Below are 12,836 nucleotides of genomic sequence, written 5' to 3' on the forward strand. Positions count from 1 at the left end.
AAATTCACAAAAGTGTGTCACACTGTATGGCTGTTTAGTAACACAAAATATATCAGGAAAACGGACTATCCATAGGTCTGGAAGCAGATAGATGATAATAATAATGATAATAATGATAATAATAATAATAATAATATTTTATTTATACCCCCCCATCTGGCTGGGCCTCCCCAGCCACTCTGGGCGGCTTCCATAGAAACCAAAAATGCAGTAAAATATCACACGTTAAAAACTTCCCTGAACAGGGAACAGATAGATAATATTCATGTATTGTATTCCTAATTCAGTTGAATATTATATTTATACGTGCCTTTGAAACCAACTGGCTCACAAAGCAGCTGAAAATTACAGTCCAAACAGCTGCAGAACAATTTATCTTGGGTACAATATCTGAAGATTTTTAAGGCTCTCTTTCGGACCCTGGCAGCTAATACCATGTTCTGGGTTCTTTCTCCAGCAGGAGGCGCTGTAGATGGAACTTGGGAGCTGGTCAATATGCCAAGCCACAAAAGCCATCCTTCCACTTATCTGCACATTTCACCAAATAAGAAAACACGGGGACAAACGATTGCAGGGTTTATTTTTTGCTTTTGGATAAAGAGCAAGCCAGGAAAAGCCACAAGGGCAACCACAACAACTGCCGGTGCGATTCATTTGCTCTAATTAACCAAAGGTTTGCAGATTTCACCAACACGATGCACAAATCTGGTCCTTATGGAGGACGTAAGAGTCCCATGGACTGCAAGAAGATCAAACCTACCCATTCTGAAGGAAATCAGCCCTGAGTGCTCACTGGAAGGACAGATCCTGAAGCTGAGGCTCCAAGACTTTGGCCACCTCATGAGAAGAGAAGACTCCCTGGAAAAGACCCTGATGTTGGGAAAGATGGAGGGCACAAGGAGAAGGGGACGCCGGAGGACGAGATGGTGGGACAGTGTTCTCGAAGCTACCAGCATGAGTTTGACCAAACTGCGGGAGGCAGTGGAAGACAGGAGTGCCTGGCGTGCTCTGGTCCATGGGGTCACGAAGAGTCGGACACGACTAAACAACAAAAGTGCAAGTTTTTCTTCTGGGAAATGCTAAGGTTTTAGTGAACTCAAAATGGATACCGCGAGAAATTCAGCAGTCTGTTCACAGGGCAGGGGAGAAAAGCAGGACCCAGGTGTCTCTCCATTAGAGGGAAAGCAACAGAGACATGAGAAGTCAGCCAGCCAGCCTTTCCTCCGTACTTTATTGTACAAAACAGTCGTTACACACTAAACAGATCAATATTCAACCAGTCCGTGCCCAAACAAGGCCTCAGTCTTTGCTGAATTCTCTCAGTGCCCAGCGCCTGTTTTCAATGATGGCTTGCAGCCGGGCATATTCCTTCACCAGTTCTTCGAAATCTGGGCCCAGTGTCTCATAGTTGGAGACGATCTTGCGAGAAGTGGCCAGGTCTTGCTCCTCTTGGCTTAGTGCCGCCTGCAGTTTGTCCCTAGAAAAAACGAAGAATGAAAGACTGGCGTGTTGGACGAGCTTTTGCAAAATCTATGCCAGAGACACACTTTTCCAGCCTCCTAGCAGCTACCCAAAACCCAGCTTCTTTCCACAATCCGTTCCTGTCCACCCGGAAAAAAGTCCGACTAGAGTCGTGTTACTGAGAAGGTACTTCCTATCTCCATAGGTAGCTGAAAGGAGCCTCTTCAGCGTTATATCTTTGTGCTCTCCAAGCCTCAAGAACAAATATCATTCCTTATATTTCTGGTGTGGCATATTGGCTAGAGCGGGGGTTGCCAACCCAGCGCCAGTGGACACCAGGGTATCCGCAAAGACTACCTTCTCAGCTGTGATAGGAATTTTGAGGTCTTAGATATATGTTAAATGTTCGTAAGTGTACCAACCAAGCACATACATAGATCAGCACAGGAAGACCGACCTGGAACCATTTTGATTCCTAAACTGAGTAAATGTTTTCTCTGCAAGGTCAAAGTGGAAAAGCCTCCCCATTGTCTTTCCCTTCACAAATCCTGTCTTAAGGGTATGTCTGTTTGAAGAGGGTGTGAGCCTGTGACCTGGCCCAGGAACTAAGTATTTATCATTACAAAAGACTGGCCAGGCTCCCCAGGCAATCCAATCAAGTAACCTGCCAGACAGGAGATAAACAAGGTCAGGAGAAAAACAACATTCAAATTTCTGTTTAGACCGCCTTTTCTGTGATGTATGTATGATGTATCTGGGGGTGGTCTTGATCTACAGGGTGGCAATTTCAATAGTCTTTATAAGGCCTTGCACGCCATTTTTCTGGATTCCTCCTCCTCTCCTGCGGGTGAGGGGAGCACCCTGTTGCAACAGTTCAATAAAGATCAAGCTTACTAGCTACTTTGCTTCTCAATATTCTCTGGTTGGCCTCTGTTATTCTCTCCTACCAATAGGGAACCTATGTAAGGACTCTATATGGGCTCTTGGATACCCCATAAGGGAAAAGGGCTTTTTTTTTTTTTTTACAACACCACTTTAAACTCCTTGGAGAAAAGGAGGGATAAAAACATAATGGTACTCAGGCTGTGAGTACCATTGCTTTTGGCAAAGCCAAAAATGGCACCACACACTCACAGAAATGAGACATATTGGCAGGCCTGGGGAACCCCACGGTGTACAAAAAAAAAAAAACCCCAACTAGAATGAAGACTAAGAATGCTCAGAGTTCTGGCTGACCTTGAGAGGTAGGGTATGGAGGAAGAAAGAGAATGAACAGAAAGCCAGCCAGGAGGAAGAATGGACTGGATCAGGTGAAATCCTGAACAGCAATATTTTTATTGCTGGTCCCAGTTCTCCAATTCTCTATGTACGGCTGGACAGAGACCACAAACAAGCAAGTTTCCTGCACTGCCGGGGGTTGGACTAGATGATCCTTGAGATCCCTTCCGACTCTACAACTCTACGTTTCAATAAGATCTTGGCATTACCCTCTAGTGCAGATGCGAAGTCAGCAAAAGCTCTGCAGCACAACTCGTCGTGACTTAAGGTACCTCAGAGATTTTGTTAAAAAAATAAATAAAAGGGAGATGCCTGCCAACAAAACACCATTTGCTGGTAATCACCTTCCAGCTGCTATCTGTATTCACACCTGCCACAGCAGTGGGACCCACGGGAGTCTCCATGTTTAGCTTTACGGACATAAATAAAGACTGGCTGCCTCAAAAACGCACACACACACACACACACACACACTTACCTCATCATCCGATGCACATCCACTTTCTCAGGCGTGTAGGTTTCCAAAAGGATGCTCAGCTCCTCGAGCCTGTAGCAGACAGAATTATTTGGAGGACCAGGATTGACAGACTAGTGTCCGCTTCCTAGAACGCCTCCCATGTACAGCTTCAGCTCTGCCCCTCACTCACAGATGACCGCAACACTCCTAACCGCTGAGCTGCATCTGACTTCCTACTCGCAAAAGGCCTGCTCAAATTAACAAATCTGAGTCAGTCACGTCCCTTTGTTTCAAAGGATCTGCTGCGAGTACGACCAACGTTATGTGCAAACCAAAGTTGCAAAGCGTCTCCTGGATTCTAATTCTCTCTTGGGAACGACAGAATACCTCCCATTGTGTCCTTTAGGGACATAATGACTTGCTACCCTATGACAGACACCCCAGGCTGGATATAAGGCGGATCACTAAACCATATTCATCAGACAGATCTGATCTGGGTGAGCATAGGAAGTTGCCTTACACTGAGTCGGACCATCGGTCAATCAGGCTCCATAATGTCTGCACTGACCGGCAGTGGCTCTCCAGGATTTTCAGGCAGCGTTCTCCCCGCACCCAACCTGGAGATGCCACCAGGGATTGAAGTCAGCATAGCTTACTTGCGCTGAAGAATAAACCTTATCAATAGAGGGGTGTCAGACTTTGGGGACTCGGCTTCCTCCCCCTGCCCTTTGGCCATAGATAAGCAGGACAAAGCGAAAAGAGTCGCTTACCATTTAACGTGTCTTTAATAATCACAGCAAAAGAACAAAGCAGCCATTCTCGGAATGAAGGTGCTCCCAATTAAGATTTCCACCCACTTTCCCCCAGTCACTTCTGCGCCTTGCAACCTGATCTCACAACCACCGTGCTTTTTGTGTAGCCACCTTATCTGCTCTACATGACCTTGGACTGATAGGCTGGACACTTTCCAGGGAGAGAGAGTCTGTTAGCTCAGACTCTCTCTTTCCTGTTCACCCCCCAGTTCGTCCCAACTTTTGTCTTCTGAACTATGCCCCTCAGCAAACCACTGGTCCAAATCTATACTGCTCCATTGCTCCTGGGCAGCTTCAGGATCCTGGTCAGGAGCAGGGGGAGACACAGGTAAGGCCTCACCGTATCTTGAAGAACATGGCATTGCACTTGGTCTCCAGGTACTGGGTGCTGAAATAGTCGAGTTCAGACTGAGCATTAAGGCGGAGCTCACGGGCCAAGCGTTTCAGGATGGCCAAGCAGCGTAATAAGACCTGTGGTGCATGGGAGAGTGAAATTAGTGCTTAATTGATTAATCAGTTGCTTGCTACATTAAGACTTTCTCAGCAACTTAAAGGTAAAGTAAAGGGACCCCTGACCATTAGGTCCAGTCATGACCAACTCTGGGGTTGCGGCACTCATCTCACTTTATTGGCCGAGGGAGCTGGCGTACAGCTTCCGGGTCATGTGGCCAGCATGACTAAGCCGCTTCTGGTGAACCAGAGCAGCACATGGAAACGCTGATTACCTTCCCGCCGGAGCGGTACCTATTTATCTACTTGCACTTTGACGTGCTTTCGAACTGTTAGGTGGGCAGGAGCAGGGACCGAGCAACAGGTAAACCCCGTCGTAGGGATTCGAACCGTCGACCTTCTGATCGGCAAATCCTAGGCTCTGTGGTTTAACCCACAGCGCCACCTGTGTCCCTGTCTCAGCAACTTACGAAGCTTTAAAAACATAGGGCTGTGTTGGACTAAACCCTGATCAGAGCATTGAAATTAATGGACCTAACTTAAGTCATGATGTATACAGGCAGAAGCGAAGTCTGAACGAAAAAGTCCAGCTTGTTTTCATCAGCCAAAAAAGAAGTGCCTCTGTTTGATATACAAGGTGTAAATATGCATATTTAGGAAATGATAAAGCGCAATGTTATCTGGCAGAGGCATTGATTCATTTTAAAGATTTGCTGTAGGGCTAGCAACACATTTATTTCCAGGTTTTTTAAAAAATTACCTGGTTACTAATTATTCAAGAGAAACAGGGTATTTTGCACTTTAAAAAAATCAAAGCAGTCGGTTGTCTCCAACATTTTTGGAATGCTCAGAAAAAAGATTGGACTCATTGAAACATTCTGATTTTTTTTAACAAGGTGCTCCTCTTATACAAGATGACTGTATTCCTCTCCTCTCCCCATGTCCCCCAAAACCTGCCCCAGGGGGTCCCCTGTCCTCCAGGAGCAAATTTTGAGAGGGGGTGACCACAAGTGAGAGGTGGGAGAAATTTCATTGCAAAATATTGTTTTTAACTATGTTAATCCATTTTATTCTTCCTGTTACACACACACACACACACACACACAATGTGATTTAAACTGTGCAAGCTGAATGAATATATATCTCTTTTTTCCTTATTTGCACATTTTTCTTGGCAAAATGCGCACAGAGACTTCTGGCGTGCCCAAAGCCCACACTGGCAGACTTCCCTCCTCCAGCTGTTACCTGGGGATAGGCAGCTTTCTGCTGCTCCAGCAACCCCACCAGTTCCTGGTGCCGAGCCTGGCTTTCTCGCAGGCGCCGCTTCTCTGCAGCCAAGCACTCTGCCAAGGTCCCCAGCATCCCTGCCCGTGCAACTTCTCCAGCGCCATCTGAGAAGAAGAGAGGTCAGGTCAACCGGCAGCCCTGACCCACACGGCACCCTTAAATCCCCCGGAATTGTCATGGGCTTTCCAAACCCCCACACACACCTGCAGGGGGCTCCCCCCTATTTGTATTTCAAGTGTTTGTACCCTGCTCTCCAGCCAAAAAAAGGCTCTCGGAGCAGTTCACACACAATCCATTAAGACTAAACGGTCCCTGCTGCCCACAGGCCTACAAACTCGAAAACACGACGCACGAGGGAGAGGGGACAGGGAGGGAAGAGGGGGAAAGCAAACTCAGGCAGCGCTTCGTCCGATAATGACCAGCTGGCGCAGAAACAGCTCAAGGGCAGAAGGCGCCCGCTGGAGCCGGTGTCTCAGCAAAGCTGCTGGAACGAGAGAACCTCTCTTGCTAAGGCAGCCTGGGGGGGAAGAACAGCATCTCACCACTCTCAGGGAGGTAGTAACCGAGTACGGCAAGGCATTTGGACTTAAGGCGTTTCTCCAATTCCGCGGGGAGGTGTTTTCGCATTTGCTCCAGCTCCTGTGGCAAAGCGCAAAAAAGAGAGGACTATAAATGTGAACGAGCTTAACTGTCGCCGGGGATTTTTTTAGAATGCTTTCGGGTAGCGTTGGGCACATTGGATCTGTACATCAAACACTCGCAAACCACGTCGACTGAAGTAACAGAGAGAGAGGAGATAAAAGCCCCTAAAGGAGCATCCCCTCATGCAGTGACCATACTAATAGTAATACAGTGGTACCTCAGGTTACAGACGCTTCAGGTTACAGACTCCGCTAACCCAGAAATAGTACCTCGGGTTAAGAACTTTGCTTCAGGATGAGAACAGAAATCGCGTGGCGGTGGCGCGGCGGTAGTGGGAGGCCCCATTAGCTAAAGTCGTATTACAGGTTAAGAATAGTTTCAGGTTAAGAACGAACTTCAAGAACGAATTAAGTTCTTAACCTGAGGTACCACTGTAGTTTATTATTTATACCCTGCCTATCTGGCTGGGTTTCCCCAGCCACTCTGGCCGGCTCCCAATAGAAGATTAAAAAAGTGGTAAAATGTCAAACATTAAAAACTTCCCTAAACAACGCTGCCTTCAGATGTCTTCTAAAGGTCAGATAGTTGTTTATTTGCTTGACATCTGATGGGAGGGTGTTCCACAGGGCGGGCGCCACTTCCGAGAAGGTCCTCTGCGTGGTTCCCTGCAACCTCACTTCTCGCAGTGAGGGAACCGCCAGAAGGCCCTCAGAGCTGGACCTCAGTGTCCGGGCAGAAGGATGGGGGTGGAGATGCTCCTTCAAGTATATTGGGCTGAGGCCGTTTAGGGATTTAAAGGTCAGCACCAACACTTTGAATTGTGCTCGGAAACGTACTGGGAGCCATTGTAAGTCGTTCAGGACTGGTGTTACGTGGTCCCGGCGGCCACTCCCAGTCCCCAGTCTAGCTGCCGCATTCTGGGTTAGTTGTAGTTTCCAGGTCACCTTCAAAGGCAGCCCCACATAGAGGGTATTGCAGTAGTCCAAGCGGGAGATAACTAGAGCAGTGTTTCCCAACCTTGGGCCTCCAGATGTTTTTGGCCTACAACTCCCATCATCCCTAGCTAGCAAGACCAGTGGTCAGGGATGGTGGGAATTGTAGTTCAAAAACAGCTGGAGGCCCAAGGTTGGGAAACACTGAACTAGAGCATGCACCACTCCAGACTAGCAGGCCTTTCTTTCTTGAAATATAGCTTCGCTCACACCTAGTTTGGTGATAAAAACATGGATTGTAGGGGTGGGAGGGAATACCACCTGGAAGCATTTTTAATTTCACAAAGGCACTAAGAACTCCCTTAGAGAACTAAGATTCCCAGGGTTTATTGAGAGGAAACGTGGCAAGTTAAGTCATGGTTTCTTTCTGGTAAAGACACACCTTTTGGGGGAGGTGGGAGTTTCACATTGGCCCTGCCTGTGTCCTGGGGCAGGATCTCTCACATAGCCCCTGCCCTACAGATGAATCTTCACCAGGCACCCCCAAACTCAGCACTCCAGATGTTTTGGGACTACAATTCCCATCATCCCTGACAACTGGTCCTGTTAGCTAGGGATGATGGGAGTCCCAAAACATCTGGAGGGCCGAGATTAGGGATGCCTGATCTTCATGCACATTAAGCCAGTCAGGGAATAACATGCCCTCTTCCTGCAGTAAATTATAAGTTTTGTAACGCGATCTAAAAAGGAAGGATTGGGTCTCTACGCTTGGGCCTCTCAACAGCTCTACTTGTGGGGAATTCTCCTGCTTAGGCCCATCTTACTTGGTTAGGGGGAAGAAGCTCCTGTAGATCAGAGGCCTCCAAACCCAAAAGAGACGGTTGTGTGTCTTGCAGAGAAGGGCCGAGATCAAGCATCCGTTTCAGCTCAGCTACCGAAAGCTGCTGCTCCAGGACCTCAAGGAACTGAGGGACAGGAATGAAAGAGGTTGGGGGTGGGAAGCAAATCCCCCCCCCCCACAGCCTCTCATCCGCAACGCCAGACCTTCCACACACACAAGGCTTTTCTCTAAAGCTTGCATAACACCATCACATTTCACTGGTTCAAGGCTTGATGTTCCTGTTTATCACCCCATGTTTCTTTCCCCGACAAGAAGCAGCTCCTCTAAACGGCCAGAATCTACCCAGACAAAGCTTCATCACTTCATTATAAGAACTGTAGGTTTAAGCTCGTGGGCTTGAGCTCGCTTCTCCTTTCCTCTCTCTCCCATCCCATTTTCCTCATATGTCACGGGTTTCTTAGATAGCAGACAGGCAAGATCATCTTAGTACTCATTTCTGTAAGCTACCAGAGACTTTCTTGCTAAAGGGCACGGTGTAAATGCCTTAAACAAACAAACTGAGATCTCGCTGTCTGCTTTTGAGCCTTGTTAGAGCGCTCCACGAACCCACTTCAAAAGCCGACTATAAGCACAACACCATTTTTCTTCAGGAATGCTTATTGCCAAACACTTTAGCCAGCCTTTCTCAAAGCTCTCTGCCTACTTCCAGATTCCTACCGACAGCCCTCACTCATCCGCCAATTCCCCCCCCCCCCCCCCCCGTTTCCCTTCAAGCATTACTTTTTGGTCCCGTGGAGACAGGCCAGTTCCCAGTTCCCTTAGCGCCTCCTGCAGAAGTCGATGGACGACTTCCCGTTTCAACCAGTTTCCTCGGCACCGCTGCAATTCCTTTCTTGCCTACAAAAGAGGAAATGTGTGACCATGGGGGTGGGGGGAGAGAGACAGCAGTGAGGATACCTCCTTAATAATAAAATAAACACACTCTTCCAGTCATCCACTGCTGAACAAATCCTGCATTAGGCAATGGCGGAGGGAGAGAGGACCAATGCAGCTCAGAGCAAAGCCAAATCATGCAGCCTGAATTCTATATAGGGCAGGGCAAACAGGTCTCATTGGGGCTGGGCCACAGAGCCTTGCCATAATGGCTAGTAACCATCAGTAGCTGTTTCTTCCCTGAATTTGCCTAAACCTCTTTCATAGCCGTCCAAGTTGATAGCCATCACTGCCTCCCCGTGGGAGCGAGTTCTATAGTTTTAACTATTCACTGCATGAAGAAATACTTCTTTATTTATCTGCCCTGAGGCAACCAAAACTGTGCACAGGATTCCAAATGCAGCTTAACCATAGATTTGTACGAGGGCATTCTTTGAGTAACAGCACAGCTGAGAGTCGGCATGTCACTTTCAGGACTCAAACATCTGCCGCCATCAACCCTAGAATCTTACCACGGCAAAGCCAGAAGGGACTCCCTCCCTCCTAAAAACGAGAGGTCGGATTTGCAGTCTGACGGCTTTTCTTGTCCAACACCGTGGTCACGAAGCACAGACTAGCCTGGATGAGACAACCTCCTCTTACCTCCTCCATTTGTTGTGCCAAGTGTACACTGAGCCCACTGGAGTCCATATGGCTGGTCAGGCCCAAAAGGAGGTTAGCCAAGCCAGGGTAAGCAGCCAGGTCCTCATCGGTGAGTGAGCAAGGGGGCAGGCAGCTCCCACAACCTGTGGGGACGGGAAACGGCAAAAGAGAGTAAAGCTCTGTGCCAGGAGCAGAGAACCTTTGTCCCTCCAGATGTTGATGAACTACAACTCCCATCAGTCCTGGAAAGCATAGCCAATGGCCAGGGATAGTAGGCATTGTAGTTCAGCAGTATCTGGAGGGTCCAACGTTCCCCACATTTGCTTTACGCCTCAGTCTCCCCTCAAATAACCCCAATGAAGTTACCTGGCTGCCGCAGCAACTGAACACCGACGGTCCCTAAGGCAGATGCCATTGGCCCTTTACCAGGGAAAATCAGCTAGAAAAGAAAAAGGTGAGATGAGAGCTGTTAGCAGGCAGAAAGATAGACAGGTCCCTCGGGGGAAATATATACTTGCTGCCATACAGAAACAGCCCCTACTGTCTTGTGTGGCAACAAGCAAACCTAGAAGCACAGCTGGTCTCTGGCATATCAGTGCTGGCTGAAGAAGGAATCTATATACTTCTGCCAGCCAGATAAGCATATGTAAAAGGTGTCAGCAGAAGGGAGGGTTATGAGTTTGTCTCAGGCCAACTTTAGGAGATGCCTGTTGGAAGTGTGCCCCAACATATGTATAGGCACTGCTATGGAGGCATCTACTGCACAGGAATACATAAACTCCTCCCCTCCATCACCCCCAATTTCAGGAAAGTCATGCTAATCCCTAAAGGAGATGCACACATATGCCAAACTCCAACCTGACACTCTAAACTGAGGAAGACCATTTTTGTTCTCTTCTTACAGAATCAGATAATTGTCGAGTTAGAAGGGACCTCAAAGCTCATCTAGTCCAACCGCTGCTTAAAAACCTCCAAGGAAGGAGAGTCCACAACCTCCCGAGGGAGACAGTCCCACGGTCAAAACAGCTCTTACTATCAGAAAGTTCTTCCTGATGTCGAGTCCTAATCTCCTTTCTTGTAACTTGAACCAAGTTGGTTTGGGTCCTAACCTGCGGAGCAAGAGAAAACAAGCTTGCTCCAGCCTCCAGGTGTAAGCCAGGGGTCCCCCATCTTATATTTGTGCCGCTGGTTCTTCCTGCCTAAATGCAGAACCTGTCATTTGTCCCTATTGAAATTCATTTTGTGAGTTTGGGCCCGGCTCTCCAATCTGTTAGGGTCACCTTGCATCCCAATTCTCTTTTCAGCGGCATTGGCTACCCCTCCCAGTTTGGTGTCATCTGAAAATGAGCATAATAGGTCGTGCTAACCTATAAGCAGCATCCTTGAACGTCCTCATCACATAGATTGTGCGATCCTGGGGTAGGTCTACTTTAAGGCACCCTCTTGCCAATCCCATGGAAAGCATGAGGAGGGTGTCCTTTCCATTTGCTCTCCCTCAAGGCGTAGGGCAAGTTGAGGGAGCCATCCCTATATGCTGCTGCAGCCAATCACACGGACCCAAAACCAGACTCCTCATCCCATTGCCCCAGAATGCAACGGGGCACGCACCAAGCTAAACAGCCCATCCTTTGCACAGATCCACCACCGCCATCCCATGACACTCCCAGCCTGTGCTTGAGGCAACTGGTCTTCAACTGGCAGGCCAAGGCGGCCACAACAGCAGCACTGCCGCCATACAAAGATATAGCAGAAGAAAGAAATGGGTCCTCCCAATGCGTATAAATAGGATTTTAGGTGCTTCTTTCCAGGAGGGTCATTGCTTTCTGTGGGAAAAGCTCCAGGGCCTTAAAAATCTGCGAGGCAGGCAGAAATTCAACTGGTGCAGTTTGCCTTTAAAAGGAAGAGGGAACGCTTCACTGGTTGAATGTCTGCCTGCCTGCCTGGTGTAAAACGGTCAAAAAGCATGTGCACCTTGCCATATATGGGTTTTTTTTAACCCACAAACACCCCGCCTACTCACCCCAAAAGCCCATTTTCTTTGCGAAAGGTAAAAATTAGCGTGAGTTAAACATCGAGGCACACCAAGATGCCCCCCCGCCCCCAATTCCACGCTCCTTTCTTTTTTAGGAAAAAAGTGGGGGTTCTGCCAGTGACGTCACCAGAAGCGTTCACCTTTCCCCACCTTTTCTTTCTGCCCCAGGGCTCGATCTGCACACGGCTTCCAACCGTCTCCCCCGCGCGCCCAGCAAAGCTAAAGTTCGAAGAGGAGGCGGAGCCACCTACTTGGGGCGCGCCTTAGAAACCGGAAGCCAATGAGGAGCGGCGAGAAGAAAAGGAAGACGGGAGGTTGGTGACAGAAAGGGCGGGACCTCGTCCGCTTATTTACATCCCGATTGGTCTGTGTCTGCAAACAGTCTTCGTTGGGCGCTTTTAATATTCATTCTGAATCTTAAGGAGGCCTTCGCCCGCTGGGGCCGATGGGAGTTGTAGTCATAAACATCTGGAGGGGCTCAGGCTGGCGATGAGTTTTGTTTTAGTCTATTCTATTCTATATAACATTCTGTAAATTGTGGTTGTAGATTTTTTAGTTATAATTTTTTTTTGTAAACCGCTTTGAGTTCTTTTCTACAATCTAGCAGTGTATAAATTTTATATAATAAATAAAAATTCCCAGCCAATGCTTTTAATCTGGTTTTTAAATTGTATTTTAATCAACTTGTTTTTATTATTGGTTGTTAGCCACCCTGAGCCCGGTCTTGGCTGGGGAGGGCGGGGTATAAATAAAATTATTATTATTATTATTATTATTATTATTATTATGTTTTGCACAACTCCCAATGTTCTTTCTCTGCGTCCCAAGCATCACAGATGCACCTCAGGTCTTATTGGGGAGTGACACACTGACAACAGAACAAAGGGCTCCCTCTTTAATAGTTTACTTGCAAGCGGGAATTTTGTCAGGGCATCTGGTCATGTCACAGCACTGCAGAAGTGAAGAAAGCTACACTCAAAAGATTTCTCTCTCCTAGTATTATCATTATTATTCATTTTATTAGTCATTTTTTAGGTCACACCAACTCAAAGCCAGTTACAATATTTTA

General features: G+C 47.7%; 1 protein-coding gene across 4 annotated transcripts; it reads right to left on the reverse strand.

Moving 5' to 3' along the window:
* Positions 1–1,214: 1,214 nt before the first annotated feature.
* HAUS4 (HAUS augmin like complex subunit 4) lies at positions 1,215–11,995 on the reverse strand. Of its 4 annotated transcripts, XM_079952073.1 has the most exons (11): positions 11,918–11,995; positions 10,948–11,072; positions 10,102–10,174; positions 9,736–9,878; positions 8,941–9,057; positions 8,144–8,284; positions 6,288–6,384; positions 5,704–5,849; positions 4,349–4,479; positions 3,218–3,286; positions 1,215–1,477 (listed from the first exon to the last, which is right to left on the reverse strand). In XM_079952073.1, exons 3-11 carry the CDS (start codon positions 10,148–10,150, stop codon positions 1,300–1,302), a joined length of 1,071 nt encoding a protein of 356 aa, XP_079808199.1. In that variant the 5' UTR covers positions 10,151–10,174; positions 10,948–11,072; positions 11,918–11,995; the 3' UTR covers positions 1,215–1,299. The 4 variants fall into 4 exon arrangements, with proteins under 4 accessions (XP_079808199.1, XP_079808198.1, XP_079808197.1 ...); XM_079952072.1 differs by lacking the exon at positions 10,948–11,072 and having other exon boundaries at positions 11,918–11,994; XM_079952071.1 differs by lacking the exon at positions 10,948–11,072 and having other exon boundaries at positions 11,756–11,965.
* Between the last annotated feature and the right edge of the window lie 841 nt (positions 11,996–12,836).

This window comes from Podarcis cretensis (assembly GCF_951804945.1).
Source record: "Podarcis cretensis genome assembly, chromosome: 13".
Classification (NCBI taxonomy): domain Eukaryota; kingdom Metazoa; phylum Chordata; class Lepidosauria; order Squamata; family Lacertidae; genus Podarcis; species Podarcis cretensis.